This window comes from Felis catus, chromosome D4, assembly GCF_018350175.1.
Source record: "Felis catus isolate Fca126 chromosome D4, F.catus_Fca126_mat1.0, whole genome shotgun sequence".
NCBI classification, from domain to species: Eukaryota; Metazoa; Chordata; class Mammalia; order Carnivora; family Felidae; genus Felis; species Felis catus.
The window spans coordinates 81,407,062-81,426,623 of NC_058380.1; the positions used below are offsets into that span (position 1 = coordinate 81,407,062).

The 19,562-nt window shown below is 40.6% G+C and overlaps 2 protein-coding genes and 1 long non-coding RNA gene across 3 annotated transcripts in view; 2 read left to right on the forward strand and 1 right to left on the reverse strand.

Moving 5' to 3' along the window:
* Positions 1-15,766, forward strand: part of LOC123381602 (olfactory receptor 1J4-like) — a 35,269-nt gene extending 19,503 nt beyond the window's left edge. Inside the window, exon 2 of the mRNA XM_045043135.1 lies at positions 13,727-15,766. Coding sequence (XP_044899070.1) covers positions 13,727-14,681 — 955 coding nt within the window. The 3' untranslated portion in view covers positions 14,682-15,766. The remainder of the gene's footprint in view (positions 1-13,726) is intronic.
* Positions 1,360-3,772, reverse strand: LOC109493961 (olfactory receptor 1L8-like). The gene has a single exon (XM_045043131.1). The coding sequence runs from the start codon at positions 3,493-3,495 to the stop codon at positions 2,536-2,538; it is 960 nt and encodes a 319-aa protein (XP_044899066.1). The 5' UTR covers positions 3,496-3,772; the 3' UTR covers positions 1,360-2,535.
* LOC123381603 lies at positions 10,104-11,630 on the forward strand. Its single transcript, XR_006588825.1, has 2 exons — positions 10,104-10,771; positions 11,488-11,630. It is a non-coding gene; the product is annotated as an uncharacterized LOC123381603 (long non-coding RNA).
* Positions 15,767-19,562: the final 3,796 nt, after the last annotated feature.

Consider the following 19,562-nt stretch of genomic DNA (forward strand, 5'->3'; position numbering starts at 1 on the left):
TCCGTGAGTTCGAGCCCCGCGTCGGGCTCTGGGCTGATGGCTCAGAGCCTGGAGCCTGTTTCCGATTCTGTGTCTCCCTCTCTCTCTGCCTCTCCCCCATTCATGCTCTGTCTCTCTCTGTCCCAAAAATAAAATAAAACGATGAAAAAAAAAATTAAAAAAAAAAAAAAAAGAAAAACAGAGCAATAGATTATGTTACACTTTCCTTAGTGATTAGTAGTTTTAATCTAAAAAAAATATGTGTGCCATTTTAACAACTTCCAATATTACAGATATATACAAACTAAAAAGCAAACATTATCTCTTGCTTCCCTATTCCATGTCCTGTCCTAGAATTAACAAATTTCTTTAAATTTTTTAAATGTTTATTTATTTTTAAGAGAGAGAGAGAGAGAGAACGAGAAGAGGAGCAGAGAGAGGAGACACAGAATCTGAAGCAGGCTCCAGGCTCTGAGCTGTCAGCACAGAGCCTGATGTGGGGCTCTAACTCACGGGCCGTGAGATCATGACCTGAGCTAATCAGACACTTAACCGACTGAGCCACCCAGGTGCCCCTTTAAAAAAATTTTTTTTGATGTTCATTTATTTTTGATAGAGAGAGACAGCACAAGCAGGGGAGGAGCAGAGACAGAAGGAGACACAGAATCTGAAGCAGGAATTAACAATTTTCAGTGGGAGATTTTCTTACTGAATATACAATCTCACTTATTCATCATACACACATACACATTTAAAACACAGATTTATGATTCAGCATTTTATTTATTATTAGGCTTATTCTTTTTTTAAATGGGTTTATTCTTGTTTTTAAATGTTAACTTATTTATTTTTGAGAGAGAGAGAGAGAGATAGCACAAGCTGGGGGGGGGCAGAAAGAGAGAGGGAAACACAGAATTCGAAACAGGCTCCAGGCTCTGAGCTGTCAGCACAAAGCTCGACGCGGGGCTCAAACTCACACACTGTGTGATCGTGACCTGAACCAAAGTTAGATGCTTAGCCAACCGAGTCACCCAGGACCCCCAATTGGGTTTATTCTTAAGCATTTTATTTTGCAACTTCACTCATAATGGCTATTCAGGGCAGTGGTAGAGATACACCTTATTATTTATAATTACTATATATTATTTCTTTCTATGGGAAAATTGAACCATTATTTGTCTATTCTCCTATTGATGGGCATTTAGGTTGTTTCTAATTTTTCACTATTACAAACAATGCTGTAATCAATGAGTGTCTGTGTACATGTAGCTTGATAACTTGATATACTATTACTATCGGACATGAGTCTTAGAAATACAAACATGGAGAAATACAAACATGGAGACAATGAAAGATCAGAAATTTTCAAACATTCAGCTGCTCACATAAGGCCAAGTTAGTTTTCTCTATGGGGTGCTTATTAAAATCCAGGTTCACAGGCCCCCATGTGAGACCTGCTGAGTAATATCTTTGGAAATGATATAGAACAGTAAGTGGCAAAAATATTAAGATACAAAATACTGCAGAGTCTACAATCCCTGAAAGAATAATAGAGAATAAAGAATGAAAAGAAAAGTAAACAGAATCAAGTCATTGCCTGTAGCACTGGATGACTCTACATCCCAGAGCCTCTATGTTTGGTTCTGGAATCTCCTAGTTATATCTGCCTTCAACGTTCATATACGGGTTTTAACTCTCTCTTCAAAAAATATGGAAGATAATCTAAGTACATACAACAAATCTTTCCTTGAGAACCAGGCAGATTTCAGAGGGGTAGTGATGGTAGAAATAGAGGGGTCTGTAAGAGGAGTTGAAGCCAAGAGAGGGCTCAAGGGGAGTGAGTGCCTATGAGGGACAGACAACAGATGACCAGGGTAAAGACCCAGAGGCAACTCCCCGCTGCATGCTGGCCTGATCATTGGTTCAGTTGTGTGCTGAACTACTAAGTCATTTAGCTAATCAGGGCTAAGAGATGGGCCTGTGTTCCTACAGTGCCCAGAATATTCTGGAATATCCTGCTGTCAATGATAGAGAAGAAGGAAGAGCAAAATCCCTGCATAAACTGATGGGCCAGACACCTTCTTTGCTTTGGTGAAAGTTTCCAATTGATGAAATTTTCAATCTATCTCTGTATCTCTCTCTCTTTCTCTCCCTAAATTTCTGTAATTATTTTCAAAAAGCTAGCAAAACTGATTACAGAAGTTCATTAAAGTAAGAAGGATACTAAGGGAATCAAAGTCCTTGAACCGATATGAATTAGTTCCAGGAATTTATGTGGAAACAGGTTTCAACTGTACTTAAAGGGAATGAAAAAAGATATTGTTTCCTGGAGAAGAGGAAGTAGAGAGAGGTAGAAATGTGAAAACTGGAAGCCAAGATTTTGGTAGACCTTGAGCCAATTATTGAATCATAATGATCTCAGTGGAAGATGGTTGCATATGCAAAGAAATGGATACAATCCAACATCCATGACACATATGAATTATCCCTGCTGACCAGCAGAAACAGGGTCCAAAGGAGAAGAGACATTCATGAACATGCTCCCAGAGGTTCTGGCTAGGACTTCCTCCTGCCCATCAGTTTCCTCAGGCCCTGTTTCAGGTCTTTGTTTCTCAGGCTATAGATAAAAGGGTTCAGCATGGAGGTAAGAAGTGTGTAGACAATTGTTGCCACACGATCTCTCACAGTGTAGTTGGACAGGGGCTGTAAATAGACATAGAAGATGCTTCCATAAAAGAGGGTTACCACAGTGAGGTGAGAGCCACAGGTGGAGAAGGCTTTGCGTTTCCCAGCAGCTGAGGGGATCTTGAGAACTGTGATGAGGATTCGTATATAAGAGAAGGTGATGCACACAAAGGGGGTCACCAAAACAACAGAACCTTCTGACATTATCACGATTTCATTGAGAAATGTGGAGGAGCAGGACAATTTCAGCAGAGGGTTGATGTCACAGAGGAAGTGATGGATAACATTGTTGTCACAGAAGGTGAGACGATTCAGTAGCAGTGTGTGTAGGAGTGAGTGGAAGTGAGGAAATGTGCAGGAAAAGGCCACCAGCAGGACACAGCGGTGGTGGTTCATGGTGGTGACATAGTGGAAGGGGTCACAGATGGCCACATAGCGGTCAAAGGCCATGACCACCAGGAGGAAGCTGTCAGTGTTGGCCAGAACGTAAATAAAATACATCTGTGTCAGGCACTCAGCATAGGAGATGGTCTTTTCTGACAGGAAGTTCACTAGCATCCTGGGGACAATGGTTGTTGTAAAGCAAATGTCAGTGAAGGACAGGAAACTCAGGAAGAAATACATGGGGGTCTGGAGCTGGGGGTCAGAGTGGATGGCGAGGATGATGAGCAGGTTCCCTGTTATGGTGACCAGGTACATGGTGAGGAAGAGGATAAAGAGTGGCTTCTGGTCCCCAGGCCGGGAGGAGAGTCCCAGGAGGATGAACTCAGAAACACTGCTGGTTTGGTTGACTCTTTCCATGATCATGAAGCCAGCTAAAACAAAGAACATCTTACCATTTCACACAAATTGCTTTCATAACAAGCCAGTAAGTATGTTTCTTCCTACGCTTACTTTTCACCCATAAGGTCATGATTAGCTACCATGTTGGCAACTTGTCAACTTTGTGGTGCCTGATGCTGCCCTCCCCTCTCAGCTTTCAGATTTCACAGACTTCTGGTATTGATACCATGGACTTTGGGAACAAGAATTTTCTTTCGGGAACAGAGTTTAACTTTCCTGATTCAGCTTAATATTAAATCTTAAACATATTTGCCTATTGAGCACCTACTTTGTGTAAAGTGCTCTTCTGGGAGTCGGGACACCACTGTGAAAAAGGCAGACAGCCTGGCTTTTAGATCTTCCATTTTAGTAAAGAATCTATCTATCTATCTATCTATCTATCTATCTATCTTCATCATCATCATCATCATCATCATCTATCATCTGTCAATATCATCAGATAGTTCTACATTCTATGAAGAAAAATAAACCACATAAGGGGATAGAGACTGACAAAAGTAGAGTGGGATTATTTTAGATTAGATGGTTTTATTTTTCTCTGTATCAAAACAAATGCTCAGTTATGTCATTCTGAGCTTTACCTTTGAAACTACTTGCCAAAAAAAGGGGGTTGATGAAATATTCAACAGGGAAATCAGAGGAATAATGAACCTAGGCCAGCAAAGTTTTGTTGTTGTGCTTCATTTATCTTTAGCGGTACTTATTTAGAAGCTCATGTTCCTTAGTGAATGTCAACCTATCACTATCAGTCCATACAAACCCTTATTTTTAAATTTACTTTTTACCTATTTTTCTTCTAGTTTCCTAAATCTGATCATGTTCCCATATCCTGGACATCCAACCATTAAGCAAGCATATGTCCTTCTATGCCAGCATCCATTTATTTAGTTATATCGATAGCCTTATAAAATATCTATTATTGCTTTGTCTAGGTATTTTTCCTTCCACTTACTTCAACAATTACTTCAATAATACTGTGGCATATATCTCATTCTTTCTTTTTCTATCTATGTATAATTTTGGAGATCTACCAACGTTCTGGCCCTTTACTTCTGACTCTTTCCATTGTACACATGCAGCACACTTACTATGTTTCCCTCAATGTCCTCTAAATCTTTGTTACCATGAACAACATAAACTCAGATATCCTCATGCCTACAAAGTGTTTTATTTATTTATTCATTTATTTAAAACATTTTTAATGTTTATTTATTTTTTACAGAGACAGAGAGAGAGAGACAGATTGAGAGCAGGGGAGGGGTAGAGAGAGAAGGAGGCACAGAACCTGAAGGAGGCTCAGGTTCTGAACTGTCAGCACAGAGCCCGATGTGGGGCTTGAACTCATGGACCGTGAGATCATGACCTGAGGTGAAGTTGGACACTTCACCGACTGAGCCACACAGGTGCCCCTACTTACAAAGTGTTTTGAATTATTCACCAAGACATTGAGAATGGACACATTGGATAGGCATTTTTTAAATAGCAGTTCAAAGAACCACCATTTGTTTATTCATTTGTTCATACAACAATTAAATGCCCACTTTGCAGCTGGTTAGTATCAGGCAAATAATTAAGTATCTTTACATTTCAGTTTTCTTACCTGTAAATAGCTATACTAATATTTTTCCCCATAATATTTTTATGATGTTTTCATTTAAAACATGTGCTTAAAGCATTTAGAATGATTCCAGGGACAGAGTAAATATTTGATACCATTGTCTTTTCCCCATCACTGTTGGTGCCAATGACTTTTTCTCTAACTAGGCATTTGTACATTTTCTCAGAAGTAATGAATCTGAATACTAAAACAACACGAGTCCCCACACGTTAATGCTTTTATGGCCAGATTAACCTTAATATGAATTTACAAAGCTTTCTTAGATGGTGTATTTGTCCATATTTTGAATAATCTGAGAGTGAATCAGTAATTAAATATTTATCTCATACAGGTAGAATTTTGTTTAATCCTCACTGCAAACGTGTGAGGCATAAGCTATATTTTTTTTATTTGACTGAGTGAGAAAGAGCATGCAAGTAGGGGAGAGGCAGAAGGAGAGGGGGAGAGAATCTCAAGCAGGCTCCATGTTTAACGCAGAGCCTGATGCAGGGCTCGATCCCACGATGCAGGGATCATGACCTGAGCCAAAATTAAGAGTTGGACACTCAACCAACTGAGCCACCCAGGTGCCCTGGCATAGGGTATTATTATTCCTATTTCCTTTTTCTAATGAGGAAGCAGATTCAGAGATCAAATAATTTGCTAAACTCATACATCAAGTAAATGTCCAAAAATAGGTTTCAAATTCAGGATTAACTCTGAATCTCAAGATTTAAGTATTAACCACTTTTCATCTTCTCATATTTTTATAAAGCTATAAAATATGTCTGAAACAATCATGCACAGGATCAATTTTTTTTTCCAATTTCATCATTTTCTATTTTAGCACATACACATCCCACACATTTTGTTTCCTTAAAAGTTTCTCACCCCATGTTAAAAACAGACCTTTGCTGTTATGGTGGGATATCTTTTTTTTCTGTGTTAAACAGATTGCAGAATTTGAAAATTCTCATATGTGTGATTGGCAACAAAAATGGGGAATTTGGTCTTGGATGGCTGGGGCACTGTGTGTATATTAAGTCAAGGGTGTGGTAGAAAGTGCAATGGACTTGGAAGCACAGGTGGGGGGTGTACTTGACCTCTATTACTTGTGCATTGAGTGATTTTAGATATTCTAAAGAGCAAATAGAACATATAAGTGCAGTTTGTAAAATATACATCAGCAAAAATAAGTTATTTATGAAGGGGATACCTGGAGAGAGTGAGATGAAGATTTAAAGGGATCAAGTAAGGTTGGGTACCACTGTGTCTCATCTGGGCCGAGTACGTGGCAAACTAGAAAGAAGCTTTGGAAGTGAGAATCTGAGGGAATCATTCTCAAAGCGTGGGATGTGTTAGGGAGGGGGACTTTTGTGTACGTATGTAGCTTTTCCACTACACTCCCCATATCTACTTATTGGGAATCTGATTCCTTAAAAACCATGGTATAGGGTACCTGGGTGGCTCAGATGGTTGAGTGTCCAGCTCTTGATCATAGCTCAGTCATACTCTCACTGTCTTGGGATCGAGCCCCACTTTGAGCTCTGTGCTGAGCATGGAGCCTGTTTGGGATTCTTTCTCTTTCTCTTTCTGCCTCCCCTCTGCTCATTCTCTCTCTCTCTCTCTCTCTCTCTCTCTCTCTCTCTCTCTCTCCTTCTCTCCCTCTCCCTCTCAAAATAAATAAATAAATAAATACCCTCCTCCCAAATCATGGTATAATAACATACTGGCATAGGGATCAAATAGGGTGATCATAAAATACAAAGCCAGACTTAAATGTTAGGCTGAACTCTCATATACTGTGTCCATGTGATTTTGGGAGCTAAAGGAGCTAAAAGGAGGCTCAAATAAGTACCCAGGTGAGGTGGATGGTCAGGTGGGCAGCCAGCATGCTGGTGTTCACTGTCCATATCCAGATATCGTTTCACCCTTTCCGGTTTAAAAAAATCTTTTCTCCCTCCTGAACCCCTTTTCCAAATTGGTTAAGTTTATCTATCCATCAAAGCTGATCTTTGACCTTCTAGCCAGAGATAGCAAGAGGGGTTGGGAGGAAGGAGGAAAAAGCAGATAGGCAGATTGCTCTAGATTCCAGAGGGAAAAAGTTTTCTGATATTGCCTCACATCCCTATTCCTCACCCTCTGTCTGTCAGCATCCTTCAGTTGTTCTCTGTTCTGCAGAAGGCAGAGATGCCCAGATTCACTGTAGCAGGAACTCTCCTGGTCGGGGAAACTCTGTTGGCTTCTCATGAGTTTGCCTCTGCTCTCCTGGACTCCTTTGGGTCCTTGCTGGGCTGAGGAAGCTACAGTGTGTTCATTCCAACCGGACCCCTCAAGAGAGTTTGCACTGTGACCTCTCTCTCAATACAGAAATCACAATGGCAACCGAATTGAGCAGAGCTGCCCTTAGGGGAACAACAAACTCCTGAGGCCACCTTCTGAAGATAGAGGTTATTTCCAAGCCTTTCAAACTTACCATAACATCTCCAGGGCATGCTTTAGTGTCCTCAAGTATAGAGTAATCAACGGGGAGGACGAGTGTGTGTGTGTGTGTGTGTGTGTGTGTGTGTGTGTGTGTGTTTGGTTGAGTAGGGAGTGTTACAGTTTGGGTTCTGCAGGAACCTGACTTTCAGATGGAGATTAGCCTGTGGGGCATTTATTAGAGAGGGCTGTAGGGATCCACATCTGTGGATGGGAGAGGAAGAAAGCAGAGTTGGGCAGAGGGAGAAGTTGGGTTGTGATACAGTCCTCATGAAGGTCTCAGCTGACCCTACTGGGAGCTCTGGAGCTAGAAAATTGAGGGGGATGGCTTTTTATATCCTCATGTTGATCACTGGGTGTACGCTGCCCTAGGATGGAAGAATGTTTATGTGAAGCAGTTTCTTTCAGTCAAGGCTATCCCCAAAAAGAGCTTAAAGCTGAGGGCTACCTTACGAGGCACACCTTGATGAATTATAGTGGATCATCATTCATTTTTGACCTGCAATTACACAGTGAGCTGATCTATTTATGAACCATGCTCAGGAGTTTTCTTCCTGTCAGCTGGTTATAGGGGATATTCTGTGCAGCCATAGCTTTCTGATCCCTCTCCTAGATCACTGGGTTTCTATAAATGATACTGGTATAATGGGTCCCCTGCATTTTTGCAGTGATTATCTTTCACCCTCAAGACTGTACATGTCTTTCTAAGGCTCCAACTTGCTAGTAACTTTTTGGTTATCTGATCCATTTACCATGGTGTCATTGATACAGTGGACCAGTGTGATGTTCTGTGGGATACCTAGATTGTCTGCATGTTTTACAACGATATTATGACAGAATTCAAGAGAGTTAGCAGAACCCTGGGGAAAACCATATGCCATTTCCATTCAAAGCACACGCAAGCTGTTTCTGATCCTTTTGTGTATTAGAGGTGGAAAAGAATGCATCCACCAGATCAGTGGCTGCAAACCATGTAGCTAAGACCACATACTAGTCCTCAGTAGCAAATATACCACATCTGGGAAGATGGCTGAGATTGAGGCTACTCCTCGGTTGAGTTTGCAATAGTCCACTATCACCTTCCAGGGTCTGTTTTTTGTAGGGACTCAACTGGTGAATGAAGGAGAGAAATGATGGCTATCCTCTCTGGCATGCTTTCTCTGCCATTCCCCTCGGATTATTATTTTTGATTTATTGCCCTGACTTGGTGATGGGCAATTTCAGAGGATCCCCAAAGGTCAGGGATTCAATGTTAGGGATGTGCCAACTGCCAAGCATTCTTTGTAATTATATTTAAGGAGACGACTGAAGTCACACAGTGAGTCTGCAGATTAAGTGGACCCACTGTATAACCGATTTGGCCAGCACTCCATTTAATACCTTGTCCCCATTTGCATCCTCTCTAACAATGACACCATGATGAATTTCCCCCCATATAAATTTGCCCAAGTGAATGGCTATAGGTACCTCTGGGGAAGGACAGGGAGAATCATCATGAGTGCACTCTCTGTGGTGTTGCATGGCTTTTCCTTCTTGGGACGTGGTCTCTCCATCTGTCTAAAATCGAGCAAAGGACTAGAATGTTTTATTGAGTACACTCAGTCTCCTCATTCATCCTTGATTTTCTTTGTTCATAGAGATGGAACAGTACCCCTTACTGGTTGCTGATCTATTTTCTCACAGCAACCCTATCTCCATATTTTTCCCAGGTGAGGATTCCTTGACTGGCACTCTGACCTCACCACTTGTGATGGTTAATTTTCTTTGTGAAGTTGGCTGGGCTATGGTACCCAGTTACTTAACCAGATAGTAATTCAGGTGTTGCCATGGGGTATTTTGTTGTTGTGATTAACATCTACAATCAGTTGACTTTAAGTAAAGGAATATAATTTAAGTAAATGAATAAAATATTTTATAAAGTCAATATATGTAAGTAAAGTAGAATAATGTTAAGTAAAGGAGATTACTCTTATTTAATCAGCTGAAGGCCTTAAGAGTCCAATAAAAAAATGAGATTTTTTGGAGAAGAGACTCTGCCTCAAGGCAGCCTGAATTTCCAGCCTGCAGATCTGTCTGCCCTGTGGATTTTGGACTTGTCAGCTCCCACAATGGCATAGGCCAGTTCTTAAAATCTCTATCTCTCTTCCTCTCTCTGTCATATATACATTTCTGTGATGGCATATATTACCATTATTCTGACTTTCAGAAGAAAGGAGACCCATTATCAAAAGCATAAAATGGAAAATAAAGTCTTGTGTTCCTGTTTCCCATCCACAGTCTGCTACTAGCATAATTTAAAATTAAATGAAGACTTGGGTTGGTATGTTACAAACTTGAACAGTTATTAAAGTGAATGCTTCATTTGGCAAATTCATTAGGATGTTTGTCCCTTAGGCCAGCTTGTGTTTAGGAAACTGGCTGGGTTTAGTGCTTTAGCACCAGTATCTCATTTAATGCCGACAATAACCTTGCAGTCAAGGAACTGTTACCACCTGCCATAGGTCTGAGGGAGCAGAACGTAAGTCCCTTGCTTAGATGACCCAGTGGCAGAGCTTGTACTGATCTCAGGTCAGTCTGTGTCTAATGCGCTGGGATCAATCTCACCATTTGACTCTTTCCTGATCAAGCCTCAGCTCCTGCCCTGCAGAGTATCTCAGGGGAGTGAGGAGACCTGCAAGCTCTCGGGTGGCAGTGGAATGCTTGCTCTGATGGAAGCCAGGTCTTAAATTTGGGAGTCTGCAAGAGCCAGGTCTTATCCTGTTTTGGCCATTCTGTAAGGTATGGAAAGGCTGCCCCCATAGCTATTCAGAAGCCAAGGTGGCCATGGTCACTTCTGCTCTTCATGACATCAACATCAAGGACACCTTCTCCTGGGACTTGTGACTCAGCTCCTCTAGTTCCTTCACAGGTTACCTCCCAAGGGAAAGGCCAGAAACTGGGCAATTAGCCTATATAGGCTTCTGCTCTCATCAGAAGCTTGGGCTGTTCCCCCGGGGTATTAATCTTGTTGGTGAATGAGGATCTTCTTGCCCATTTTTCTGCTGCTGGAAAACAGGGATGACACCTTCACAAGGTCCCTAGGTCGTGAGAAATCGTTCCTTGGATACCAGGTGTCCTGAACAAAAAGTGAAGGCCCAAGGAACAACCTCGACCAGAAGTGTCTGAGCTCACCAAGGAATGTTGCAGGTTAGAGGAAGATGGAGAATTATCACCTGGCACTGGATGTGTATTTTTTTGTGTTGTTTGTATAACCCAGTGCACTTAGTGGTTAACTGACTCATGTACCAACTCTGTTCATGTAGACAGGATTTCAATAGATTATGGAAGGAAAACTCTTCTTGGTCGTGTGTATGTGTGTGTGTGTGTGTGTGTATTCGTGTGCTGTTTACGCTTATGTTTGTGTGTGGTGTATTTGCATTGCTGCACATGTACCTATCTGCAGATAGTATGTGCTTTTTTGTGTGGGTTGTGCTTTGTTTGGATGACTGTGATGTTTATGTATTGTGTTGTGTGCCACAGTGTTTTATTTATCCGTTGTGTGTAAATTCATGTAAAAGTAACACAAACCCTGATTGTGTTTTACCTAGAATGAGTTTATGTCATGAAGAGAATGCATATAGATCTGAGGTCTGTGATGGTGTGCATGTGTGTGTGACTACATGTGTGTTTTACATATAAAACACTCACACTCCATTTTAAGCAAGAATGGGTATAGAAGGGAGAGAACTAAAACCATGATAAGGCAACATGTGTGTGTGTGTGCATACTTTTGTGTGTATGTCCATGGGTGTGTGTATGTGCATGGGTGTGTTTGTGTATGATGTGTGTGTGTATGTGTATGTGTTGGATAAACAGTCTGATAGCTACATTCTCCTCTTATGTCTTATCTCCTTTTATTTCAGACACAGATATCCAGCTCCAAGAAGAGTCATTCTCAAGCCAGGTTGTAAGCCATTTGTCCATGTGATTTGAAGACCCCACAGTGCACTGAGGGCACTTTTCTTCATTGGCCTTCCAAAACGCCATATTTCTACTCTTTGAAAAATTTTGTTTCAATGTTTACCTCTTTTTTTTGAGAGAGAGAGAGAGAGCATGAGTGGTGGAGGGGCAGAGAGGGAGACACAGAATCTGAAGCAGGCTCCAGGCTCTGAGCTGTCAGCACAGAGCCCAACTCAGGGTTCGGACCCACAAACCGCGAGATCATGACACAAGATGTGAGACCATGGCCTGAGCCAAAGTTGGCTGCCCAACCGACTGAGCCTCCAGGTGCCCCAACCATATTTCTACTCTTGAGAACATGGTAGTGGTTAAGTGCTTAGGCTCTGGTGTCACACACATTTTATTTCAAATTCTTATTTTGACACTTCATTTTGGACTGTGGGCTCAACCTCTGTGAGGCTAAGAAGGCTGAACTGTAAAGTGATAGGAATATTCCACCCAGTATGTGGCATGTGATAAGCATGCACTAAATGGGTGCTAGCATCATGATTATTCCCTAAAGGCATGAGATTTTAAACTTGCTAGTCACTTCTTGACTGTTCAGAGTATTTTGTGCAAAGGCAGGGGAAACACCCAAACAGTCTCTTTCAAACTCCAGCAGACAGCTTCCCTTCCCCTTCGTGAGGCATGTATCCAGCCGTTTCTTTCACACAGGGTTGGCTTGCATCAGGGTTCTATTCTTCCTGGTCCAATCGTTGAAGGTGAAGATTCTACTTGACACAAAACTTTTGGATTTCACCCCCAAAATGCTTGAATTCCAAAGAGAAGTTTTATCCAGTGAATGTCACTGGGCAGCCACGGATCAGCAGAAGGTTTAAGTCACTGCCCTCCATCTGGTCCCACTGACTGAGATGAGCTCAGAAATGGCTGAGCTCATCTGTGTTCTTTGAAGAGACTCTTCTATCAGATCCCTATCGTTAGAATGATGCTGTCTCACTGGGTTCCATCGTAGGGCTTCTGTATGTGGCCTCTAAGTCTGATTTAATTCCCAGCAAGGGAGCCTGGCCTTTAGTGTAAAGACTATCAGAATCTCTATGCTTTGTATCAGAGTCTATCAGCCACTACATGCCATGGAGTATGTGACTTCACACCTGTTTCCAGTATAGTAAGATGAAAGAATTAACTGCTGGAATTTCTGCTTTACAGGCACTCAATAAATGTTTACTAATTAATGTAATTAAGTGCATGTGCAAGACCTTTGAAAATTGTAAAGTGTGGTGTAAGTAGGTGACCATACATTCTGGCTTGCCTAGGAAAATCTTGGTGTAGACCTATTGTTCTGGTATAATTATTATATAACGTCTCTCCTCAATCTTTTCTAAAAATTATTTTTAGAGGGAAAGGGAGAGTGCCTGGGCAGAGGGAGAGAGAGAGAAATCTTAAGCAGGCTGCATGCTCAGTGCAGATCCCGACGTAGGGCTTGATCCCATGACCCTGGGATCCTGACCTGAGCCGAAATCAAGAGTTGGATGTTCAACCAACTGAGCCAGCCAGGTGCCCCTCTTTTCACTCTTAAAGCATACTGGCTTGGATAAGATAATATAGGGTCATCATATGTATGAGTATAATTAGGCAATCAAGCAGGTGGCTGGGGTAATTTTGAAGCCCTGAAACAATTCCAAACATGGACTAGAATATTCTGCCAAATGAATGAAGGGCAGGAACAGCAGAATGCTAAAGAGTAGGATCTCTGATTAGGGTGACAAAGAGAAAGTCCCCAGGGTCATTCAGGGAGTAAATTATTGAGGTTGGAGTCCAATTCAAGATTTTTAGCTACAGGGCCCTAGCTCCTGATCAGTACTCTATATTGTGCTCAATAATTGTGAGCTCTAAGGAGGAAGAGGATCGCATATTTTATTTTCTGTTTTGTTCTCAGTGCCAAGAAAGTATCTGGAACATGGTCAAGTAAGTAAAGAAATTTATGCTGGCCTCCTTTGAAGGAAATCTTGTTTGCTGTTGGAAATCCGATGTACTCTGTGACCACAATGGGGCAGATAGAAGATTCAGACAGCAAAATGTGTGGTGTGTCTGAATTTTGATACAGTTTCCAGGAGAAACAGCATGTGGCTGTAATGTACACATAGTGACGATAACCACCATATCTCAGTCCCTGACACTTCCTACTCCTTCCATCCCCAGCAGAGATAAGAACAACATGAGGCCTAAGAACCAGAGCAGCATGTCCGAGTTCCTACTCCTGGGGCTCCCCATACGGCCAGAGCAGCAGGGCATGTTCTTCACCCTGTTCCTGGGCATGTACCTGACCACGGTGCTGGGGAACCTGCTCATCATCCTGCTCATCAGGCTGGACTCTCGCCTCCACACGCCCATGTACTTCTTCCTCAGCCACTTGGCCTTCTCTGATATCTCTTTCTCATCTGTCACCGTCCCAAAGATGCTGATGAACATGCAGACTCAGCACTTATCCATCCCCTATGTGGCATGCATTTCCCAGATGTATTTTTTCATATTTTTTGTCTGTCTTGACAATTTCCTTCTTGCAGTGATGGCATATGACAGGTATGTGGCCATCTGTCAACCACTCCACTACACCACTGTCATGAGGGAGGAGCTGTGTATCTTACTGGTGGCTGGATCCTGGTTCTTCTCTTGTGCCCATGCCCTATTGCATACTCTCCTTCTGTCCCGCCTGTCCTTCTGTGCTGACAATACCATCCCTCATTTCTTTTGTGATCTCACTGCCCTTTTGAAGTTGATCTGCTCAGACACCTCCCTCAATGAGCTAGTTATCTTCACCGAGGGGGGAGTCTTTGCCTTCCTGCCATTGTGTGCTATTTTGGGCTCTTATATTCGCATTGGGGCCACCATCCTAGGGGTTCCCTCCATCAAGAGGATCTGCAAAGGCTTGTCCACCTGTGGCTCCCACCTTCTTGTGGTGTTTTTGTACTATGGGACTCTTGCAATGATTTACTTCATTCCTTCATCAAACAATTCCAAAGTCAAAGATATAATTGCTTCAGTTATATATACAGTGGTGACACCCATGTTAAACCCCTTTATCTATAGCCTGAGGAACAGGGACATGAAACTGGCTCTGGGGATACTTTATAGGAGGAAAATTATTTTTTCTAAGTAACAGTTACTCACTCATATTCTTAATTGTCCTAGTGATGTTTCTAGAGACACCTCCTTGAAAAATTGTGTAGCTGACTGTTGTAGATAGCAAAAATGGCCAAATTACTTCACTGCCCCTCTTATAAATGTGGTTTGTTTCCTTACCCACTGAATCGGGACAGGACTTCTGACTGACTTTGACTAATAGATCAGTGAAAGTGGTGTGAGATTTCCAAGCCTATGTAGACTCTGTTTCTTCTCCTCTTGGAACCTTGAGACCACCATGTGAAATAGTCCAAGCTAGGGTGTGTGAATATGGGTGCCATGTGAGGGAGAACCAAGATGCTCCAGCTAACAATCAACCAGCTCCCTGGTGACCTGGTAGGTGACAGCAGAAGCATGAGTGAGCCCTTGTTGTGATCAGTTGAACCAAACCCAGATGAGAAGCCCTATCCAGCTAGCACATTCCCTGCTCAAATTGCAAGTGCATGGAATTGTCATATAAACAAGTGGTTGTTGTTAAGCCACTAAATTTGGGGATGGTTTGTTATGCAGCAAAAGCTAACTGATACATTGACTGCCTTTGTTTCCTTGTTTTCCTTGATTTCAATGGTCTCTCCCCCCTTTTTGATCCCTACTTGGATTGTATTCCCTGCCTATTTTTCAGGTTATGATCTCCATAACCTATTGCCTTCGTCTTAGGTATCTTTTCTTGTCCTCATTATTCTCCCATAAGCCTTGCTATATGGCATTATCAGCAACTCTCATTTTTGTCAAGTCAACATTTTAAGGTATGGCCTTATCTATCTGAAGAGAAATAAATGAATTGCTGTGATATCAAAACACATGAACTTCTTTTTCTGAAGGAAGGTTACAAGTTCTGTTTCTTCTTGAAGAGAAACAATCTTAGACTAAGATTTGTGGTCTAAATTATACTGCATTTTGTGTAAGTTATACCTTCCTACCCCTTAACTTACTGATGCCAAGTTAAAGAGATAAGAATTCTCAAATGTGAGGGGAGCCTAGGTGGCTCAGTCAGTTAAGTGTCTGACTCTTGATTCCAGCTCAGGTTACAATCTCATGGTTCGAGAGTTTGAGTCCCACATTGGGCTCTTTGCTGACAGTGTGGAGCCTCCTTGGGATTCTCTCTCTCTCTCCCTTGCTCCCTACCCCTCTCTGAACTCTCTTTCTCAAAAAAATAATAAACTATTGGGGCGCCTGGGTGGCTCAGTCGGTTAAGCGTCCGACTTCAGCTCAGGTCACGATCTCGCGGTCCGTGAGTTCGAGCCCCTCGTCAGTCTCTGGGCTGATGGCTCAGAGCCTGGAGCCTGCTCTTGATTCTGTGTGTGTCTCTCTCTCTGCCTTTTCCTTGTTCATGCTCTGTCTCGCTCTGTCTCAAACATAAATAGACGTTAAAAAAATTTTTTTTAATTAAAAAAAATTAATAAACTATAAAAAGTTTTTAAAAGAGGACTTCTTAAATGTGATATGCTACTTGTTTATAGAACAAAACTAATATCTGGGCCATTATAGCTGAGTTAGTGTTAAGGTTTGTGCAATATGTTTTTGATAAACAAAAAGGCATAAAAATAGTTAATATGACACTGAATAATGAATAGAATTACTGAATCACTATACTGAACACCTGAAACTAAGATAATATTATATGTTAACTATATTGTAATTAAAACTAAAAATGGTAAATAAATGCTATTGTTTGTATAAAAAATGACTAATCTGAAATTTAATGATAATTCATAGTGTGTATAAATTTATGTAAATGAGATAACAATAAACAATTTAGTGTTTTTGTCCTTTTGTCTATCATGTCTATAGTTATAAAAAGTAAGTATTGCTCTAAGTGTTTAAAGTAAAGAAGTTGAGACTGCATTTGTAATGTATTTGCTAGTGACATATTGTGTCTAAAAGTGAAACATTTGCAAATATTTTGGCTTTAGTATCCTTAAGTTAGTTTTTGCCTGTGCCAAAAAGTCAGCAGAGAGGCACAGTGCATTAAATCTCATTCCCAAATTCCCTAAACCAATGTAGGATGTATTTTTTTTTAACTGGAAGTTTCTTTGTGGGGACAGCTTATTTACTTATGCCTTCTTAATTCAGTTATGACAATGGGTTATCTTTTGCTCCACAAACAGCATGACCTGATTTCTAGAAAAGAAAACTATAAATGTATATAAAAATAATTGATTTTTTTTGACAGGTATTTAGGACGTGTTTCCTGGGCTTATGGAAATTTCTAGAGGAGAACAAATCAGGCAGAAATATTTTCCTTTTGTAGAGCTTATATTCTAGTAGAGGATGATAATGAAAATAAACATAATATGTAAGTAAACTTCATGGTTTTAAGTGCCACAAAATGCAACACTGTGAAGAAATCAGGAATCCAGGGCCTAGGCTGCTATTTTAAATAGTGTGATGAGGATTGGTCTCACCAAGAAGGTGCTATTTGAGCAAAGAATTGAAGGCATCAGAGAACGGAGCTACAGGGATATTTGCAGGAAAAGCATGTCAGGGAGCAGGTACAGCAGCTGCAATGCTCTGAAATGTGACAATGTCAGCTATGTTCCAGGAACAGAAAGGAGACTGGTCACTGAAGAGGAGTGAGCATGTAGAAGAGCAGAAGGAAGGTGGTCCAGTTTCATTCTTCTGAATGTTGCTGTCCAGTTCTCCCAGCACCATTTGCTGAAGCGACTGTCTTTTTCCATTGGATATTCTTTCCTGCTTTGTCGAGGATTAGTTGGTCATATATTTGTGGTCCCAATTCTGGGTTCTCTATTCTATTCCATTGATCTATGTGTCTGGTTTTGTGCCAATACCACACTGTCTTCATGATTACAGCTTTGTAATACAGCTTAAAGTCTGGGATTACGATGCCTCCAGCTTTGGTTTTCTTTTTCAACATTACTTTGGCTATTCAGGGTCTTTTCTGGTTCCATACAAATTTTAGGATTGTTTGTTCTAGCTCTACGAAGAATGCTGGTGTTATTTTGATAAGGGTTGCATTGAATGTGTAGATTGCTTTGGGTATTATCAACATTTTAACAATATTTTTTCTCCCAATCCATAAGCATGGAATGTTTTTTTAAAAATGTTTTAATCTTTATTTTTGAGAGATAGAGCATGAGCAGGGGAGGGGCAGAGAGAGAGGGAGACACAGAATCTGAAGCAGGCTCCAGGCTCTGGGCTGTCAACATAGAGCCCGACACAGGGGTCAAACTCACAGACCACGAAATCATGACCTGAGCTGAAGTTGGGTGCTTACCCAACTGAACCACCGAGGCTCCCCAGAGCATGGAATGTTTTTCCATTTCTTTGTGTCTTCCTCAATTTCTTTCATAAGCATTCTATAGTTTTCAGCATACAGATCTTTTACCTCTTTGGTTAGGTTTAGTCCTAGGTATCTTATACACAAAAATAAATTCAAAATGGAGGGAAGATCTAAATGTGAGAAGGAAAACTATCAAAATCCTACAGGAGAAAACAGATAGTAACCTTTTTGACTTAGGCTGCAGCAACTTCTTACTTGACATATCTGCGGAGGCAAGGGAAATAAAAGCAAAAATGAACTATTGGGACCTCATCAAGATAAAAAGCTTTTGCACAAAGAAGGAAACAATCAATAAAACTAAGAGGCAACAAATGGAATGGGAGAAGATATCTGCATATGATACATTGAATAAAGGGCTAATATTCAAAATCTATAAGGAACTTACCAAACTCAACACCCCAAAAAACAAATAATCCAGTGAAGAAATGGGCAGAAAACACGAGTAGACAATTTTCCAAAGACATCCAGATGGCTAACAGACACATGAAAAGATGTCACCATCACTATCATCAGGGAAATACAAATCAAAACCACAATGAGATAGCACCTCACACCAGTCAGAGTGGCTAAAATTAACAACTCAGGAACAACAGATGTTGGCAAGGATGAGGAGAAAGGGGAACCGTTTTGCACTGCTGGTGGAAATGCGAACTGGTGTAGCCACTCTGGAAAACAGTATGGAAGTTCCTCAAAAAATTAAAAATAGAGCTAACCTACAACCCAGCAATTGCACTACTAGGTATTTATTGAAAGGATACAAAAATGCTGATTTGAAGGGGGGTACATGCACCCCAATGTTTACAGCAGCACTACCAATAATAGCCAAAGTATGGAAAGAGCCCAAATGTCCATTGCCTGATAAATGGATAAAGAAGATGTGGTGTGTGTGTGTATATGTGTGTGTGTAAAATGGAATATTATATATATATTATTATATATATATTATAATATATATATTATAGTATATATGTATATATATATGGAATATATATATTCCATATATATATATACATATTCCATTATATATATATACATATATACTATAATATGTATTCTATATAATGGAATATGTATATATATATATATATATATATATATATATATATATAATGGAATATTATTCAGCAATGAAAAAGAATGAAATCTTGTCATTTGCAACAATGTGGATGGAACTAGAATACATTATGCTAAATGAAATAAGTCAGTCAAAGAACAATAAATATATGAGTTCACTCATGTGGAATTTAAGAAACAAAACAAATGAACATAGGGAAAGGGAGGGAAAAATAAGATGAAAATAGAGGGGGAGGTAAAACATAAGAAACTCTTAAATACAGAGAACACACTGAGAGTTGCTGGGGGGGTGTTGGGTGGGGTTGATGGGCTAAATGGTGGATGGGCATTAAAGGGGGCACTTGCTGGGATGAGCACTGGGTGTTATATATGTGATGAATCACTGAATTCTACTCCTGAAATTTATTACACTATATGTTAACTAACTTGGATTTAAATAAAAGAAAAAAAGAAAAAAAAAGAAATATTCACTCATCTGAAGGT